Source organism: Denticeps clupeoides, chromosome 9 (genome assembly GCF_900700375.1).
Source record: "Denticeps clupeoides chromosome 9, fDenClu1.1, whole genome shotgun sequence".
NCBI classification, from domain to species: Eukaryota; Metazoa; Chordata; class Actinopteri; order Clupeiformes; family Denticipitidae; genus Denticeps; species Denticeps clupeoides.
In genome coordinates this window covers 5,177,776-5,183,004 of record NC_041715.1, presented here as the reverse complement: position 1 = coordinate 5,183,004, position 5,229 = coordinate 5,177,776, and the positions used below count along the sequence as shown (strand labels likewise).

General features: G+C 45.8%; 2 protein-coding genes across 3 annotated transcripts in view; one reads left to right on the top strand and one right to left on the bottom strand.

Annotated features, from left to right (window-relative positions):
• The first annotated feature begins 216 nt into the window (after nucleotides 1–216).
• On the top strand, nucleotides 217–3,844 carry upp2 (uridine phosphorylase 2). The gene is made up of 7 exons (XM_028992187.1): nucleotides 217–1,564; nucleotides 1,648–1,762; nucleotides 1,851–2,009; nucleotides 2,354–2,468; nucleotides 2,547–2,756; nucleotides 2,841–2,987; nucleotides 3,059–3,844. Exons 1-7 carry the CDS (start codon nucleotides 1,512–1,514, stop codon nucleotides 3,199–3,201), a joined length of 942 nt encoding a protein of 313 aa, XP_028848020.1. The 5' UTR covers nucleotides 217–1,511; the 3' UTR covers nucleotides 3,202–3,844.
• Nucleotides 3,664–5,229, bottom strand: part of LOC114797338 (coiled-coil domain-containing protein 148-like) — a 30,360-nt gene continuing 28,794 nt past the window's right edge. For both annotated transcript variants that reach the window (XM_028992185.1, XM_028992186.1), the window contains one exon: nucleotides 3,664–4,382. In XM_028992185.1, coding sequence (XP_028848018.1) covers nucleotides 4,236–4,382 — 147 coding nt within the window. In that variant the 3' untranslated portion in view covers nucleotides 3,664–4,235. The remainder of the gene's footprint in view (nucleotides 4,383–5,229) is intronic.

Here is a 5,229-nt window from a genome sequence, read left to right as displayed (position 1 = left end):
GTTTAAAAGAGCAAACTGTTATTTTTTAACTAGTGTAATGAGGAAAAATCTCATTAAGCAAACAACAGCTACGGTTTATTTTATTAGTGCATCCATACACAGTAAAAAGTGAACACTTTAGCGGTTGGGCGGTGGTGGCCTACCGGTTAAGGAAGCGGCCACGTAAATAGAAGGTTGCCGGTTAGAATCCCGACTGAGCAAAGCACCGCCCCCACACGCTGCTCCCCGGGCGCCTGTCATGGCGGCCCACTGCTCACCAAGGGTGATGGTTAAATGCAGAGGACACATTTCGTTGTGTCACCGCGTGCTGTGCTGCAGTGTATCACAATGACACTCACTTCATTCAAATGTCATTAATCTGCCACTCTTAATATTTTAGCATTGCAGTAATGTAAATAAACCAATCAAACCTGCTGTAACCTGTTTATTTACATTACATTACATTACATTTCAATGCTAAAATATTAGGTGTGGCACTTTTGTAAGTGTTCACTTTTTTCAGTGTAGGTGTGTGTTTGTGTGTGCACGTATTTAACATTAACCTAAGTTGTACTAAAGCATTTGTTATTCCATTATTTAAATTAAAACCACGTATATATATATTTCTGATGACCTGATGCTGCAAGCTGTTTTTTTCTGAATGTGATGAAATGTTTACACAGACTCAGGCACATTTTTTTTTACATAATTGATGGCTTGATTTTGTCTTTTTTTTATTTGAAGTTGAATTCTTTTGTGCTTAGTAAATTGCTTTTTAACAAACTGAGATGTTATACCTGGTTTCATTATACACACACACACACCGATGTCATTGTGTGTCATTTCATGCGTCGAATCCTGCACTCGCACGCAAACGGTGCAATTTAACCTCGTAACGGCCTACACTACCGAGCTGAAGACAGGCCCGAGCCAACAGCCACACAAACAACGGGGCCGGGCTGCACGACGTACTTTGAAGTTCTTGTTCTGGCAAATAAACGGCCGGGCGCATCAGGACGGCGCTGGAAAAGTACGCCGTGCCCCCGACGCTGGCTGCGTGACACCGACGCAGGCTGCGACACCGAATAGCAGTATAATCGCTCCAAAAAAAAAATAAAAAGAAGAAGACGAAGAAGAGAAGAGTTACTTAATCATCTGACCGGACACTCTGCATGTCAGACGGGCATCACATGTTCTGACGGGGAGAAGGTGTGTGTGTGTGTGTGTGTGTGTGTAGGATCAGTGCCAGCGGCGTGGACTGTTTGCTCAGAGACTTTGTGTCTGTGCACGGTGTGTTTCCAGAACGGTAACGTGTGGAGACACTACACCTCCCCCTTCAGCCAATCAGCCCACCGCAGGGGGGGGCTCAACAGGTCAACACTATATCAGGCCCGGAACTTTCTATTTGTCCCCCGCAGCAGAAACAGCGGTGGCGGCGTGAGGCGACTGCAACACGACCACGACGAGAGAAGAAGGAGGAGGAAGAAGAAGAAAAAAATATATATAATTTTATTACAGTGAGAACTGCAGGCATGGCGCCCATTTTATTAAACTGCATGGGAAATGAGCATGATGATTATATCAAGTAAGTAATTACTTTGCTTTCATTTAGAATAATGAGCCTTGCGTTGAACAGATGAGTAATGTCTGTGGAATTCCTGTACCCAGGACTGAGGTCCACGTGAAGAACCCTCATCTGGACTCCATGGAAGAAGACATCCTCTACCACTTCAACCTGGGAACCAAGACTCACGACCTGCCGCGCATGTTCGGGGACGTCAAGGTTTGCGAGATCTCTCGAGGGGGGGATGCTATCCGCATCTTATGACCAACAGGGTTGACGAAGCCTGTAATCTGTGCCCCACCTGCAGTTTGTGTGCGTTGGAGGCAGCGGCAACCGAATGCGGGCTTTCGCCCAGTTCATGCACCAGGAGCTGGGCTTGCTGGGGGACGTGGGGGACATCAGGGACATCTGCGAGGGGACGGACCGATACTCCATGTACAAAGTTGGCCCGCTGCTGTCCATCAGCGTAAGTTGGCGGTCCAGGGGGTCACCCTTCTGTTCATTCTACAATAACATTTATTAAAATAATGAATATACTGGTGAACATAATAATAATACTTAATAAAGTAGGAATGGTTCAAACAGAAAGAAAAAGGAGGGTTGAATTCTTGATGGTGGGCTGGAACTGAAATTCAACTAACAATAGACACGAAATGGCTAGTGGAAAAACAGAATGGGTCTTTTTGTGTTTTTGTTCCGGAGACGTATGTTCTAGAAGAACCATAGAATGTTGAATTGTGTCACCTGGAGTAGTTTGGTGAGGATTATTGGGAGTTACAGACTCTGGTTCTTTTCCTGTTGCCTATTCAGCACGGCATGGGAGTTCCCTCCATCTCCATCATGCTTCACGAGCTCATCAAGCTGCTGTACCACGCCCACTGCCGCGACGTCGTCCTGTTCCGTATCGGCACCTCAGGCGGCATCGGTACGCGTCCATGGCTCAGCCCCCGGCTCCTCCCGCCGTCGGTGGTGCTAATCTGGCCTCGGTTTGCTCCACCTGCAGGTCTGTCCCCGGGGACCGTGGTCATCACAGACCACGCAGTGGACAGCTTCTTCCGGCCCCAGTTCGAGCAGGTGGTCTTGGGGAAGGTGATTGTCAGGAGCACGGAGCTGGACGAGGGTCTTGCCGGAGAGCTGCTGCTGTGCTCCAAGGCATTTCCTGAGCAGCCCACCGTCATCGGCCACACCATGTGCACCCACGACTTCTACGAAGGTATCTTTCTCGCGCTTCAGCTAATAATCCTGGCCCCATACAGAAATGTGTCCAGTCACTCCGACCTTCCGTCTCCGCCGCCAGGTCAGGGCCGCCTGGACGGGGCTCTCTGCTCCTTCTCCACCGAGGAAAAGCTGGAGTACCTGAGTAAAGCCTACGACGCCGGCGTCAGGAACATCGAGATGGAGTCCACTGTGTTTGCGGCCATGTGCCGGGTCTGTGACCTCAGAGGTACGTGATGGCGTCCTGTTTCTGGTGCGTACAGCAGGCGATTCGTGCCACTCATGGATGCTCTGTTGCAGCCGCCGTGGTGTGCGTGACGCTGTTGGACCGTTTCCAGGGAGACCAGATCTCCACCCCTCACGACGTTCTGGTGGAGTACCAGCAGAGGCCCCAGTGTCTGGTGGCCCGTTTCATAAAGAAGAGTCTAGGACTGGTTGAGTGAAGCCACACCTGGGCTACGATGTACATGACTTGTGGATATGTATATACAAAGAAAAATGGTTTCAAGTGGTTCTTTTATGGCCAGTGTAATAACTATATTATTATCATCATTTCTCCCTCTTATTATTATTATTATTATTATTATTATTATTATTATTAATGTTATTGTGGGTCACTCTACCTCACAATCACACACTGATCAAAAGATGTGCAATTGCTACTCTAATCACAGATAACATCTTTAGATTTCAACATGGTTTTATTATTTACTAGTACTTGGTGCTTTGTTCTTCAGAAACACATATTTGGGACTACAAACTGATCATGTGTATGTACTGTATATTTGAATAATCGCACATTAAATAACGTATGTAAAATAATTGCACTTATGTCATTAAGGTTTTGTTTTTATATTAATTTTAAGAGACATTTTTTAAAGAAACACAACTAATTCTGTAAATGATTAACACAAAACCACACCCACCAAAAAGATGCCTTGATGTTGTGATAGGTGAGCGTTTTCTTTATTCTAGAGAAGATGCATAAAATAATAATTAAGAGCATATATCATTTGCATAAACAATTGCACAAGCATTCACAAATGAAGTATGAAAAAAATGAATAAAAAGGTATTGCCTGAGAAATGCTGTCTCTGTTTCTTAATATCAGTAGAGCCAGACCACACTGAAGCGCACTGAACCATCGCCGAGTAAACGAGCTCATTACTAAATCATAAAGTGAATTTGGAAGACAAGAATTTCATGTCATGAGACAGCTTAATGCACAACGTCACTCCAAATAAATATTTCATCATATTTACTTTCAAATAAATTTAGAAACAGTTGTTCTCTCCTTGGCAAATGGGCCATTTATCAAAAGGTAATGCAATAATGAGGGACGATGCAAAAGAAATGATGTGGCCTCGGAATACAAGTGAAACATTAATAAGTCAGCTGCAGGCAAGCTGGCGAGCCAGTGTTGTCACGGGGACGTTTGAGGACGTTTGAGGACGGTGGAGGACGATGGTGAACGATGTCATGACCTGAAGGCTGTGGACTCTGTGTCCCGTCGTGGCGGTCTGGGGGGCGGCACTCTGGACAGGACCTCTTTTGCATAGAGGGTGTTGTGCAGACCTGCCTCCCGAAGGGCCTGTTCGATCCTCACCCGCGGATCAGACACGATCTGTAATGACATGTGACACAGAGCAGTCCACTTTCAAATGACTGTATTAAATAAATATATATATATATATCCAGGAAATATACCCATGATGAGAGCTATATTATCAATTAATTCATAATTCAAATAAGCTGTTCAAAGGAAAATGGATAAAAATGAAAAGAATCAGAAGAAGAATCAGAATCAGTGTATCTTTATTGTCATTGTAATAAGTACAATGAAATAAGATGCAGTCCCTGAGCAAGAGAGATATCTTAAATACCGTGTGTAGAAAAACCAGCTTAAAACCAGCTAAGGAATGTAGAAACATCTTTTCTGGACAGATTTATGCTTTTGACAGGATCCAGCCCGGAAGGAGGAATCCGGACCGGAGTTTCATGTCCGCTCTGTGTTCCCGAGATTGCCCGTTGTTTTCTCCTGTGCATGCATGTTAAAGCTTCCCTGTTTGTGTCGGTTCCTGGTGGGGTTGCTGTATTGGTGTCATGTCACGTCTCGCGGATTAAACCCCCTGTACCGTGGGTCGCGCGAGTGCGTCCTGTTCCGTCCACCGCGGCAGCTTTTTGTCACCTCTCCAAGCAGCAGTTCCTCACCCTTCCCTGAATGAAGTGTCCGTCGCTCATTATGAAACTCTACATTGGCCGTGACAGAATGTTCCACCCTGACGAATGCTGACTCACTGTTTGGCCTTGGGAGAGGCAGTGTAAAGGTTCGCCATACGAGGATAACCTCTGCCTTGGTCAAACATTGTTGTGGGCAATTCAAAGGGCTTTCTTTTCTGCTCATTAACCCTTGCGAAACGTTAACACGCTGGCCAATAAATAACAAGCGGACGAATCCGGAAGTGGTGCTG

Coding starts and splice junctions, on each gene's coding strand:
- upp2 (XM_028992187.1), top strand. CDS start 1,512: ATGGCGCCCATTTTATTAAACTGCATGGGAAATGAGCATGATGATTAT. Junction 2,010..2,353: donor GCCCGCTGCTGTCCATCAGC/GTAAGTTGGCGG, acceptor TTGCCTATTCAG/CACGGCATGGGAGTTCCCTC. Junction 2,757..2,840: donor CACCCACGACTTCTACGAAG/GTATCTTTCTCG, acceptor CTCCGCCGCCAG/GTCAGGGCCGCCTGGACGGG.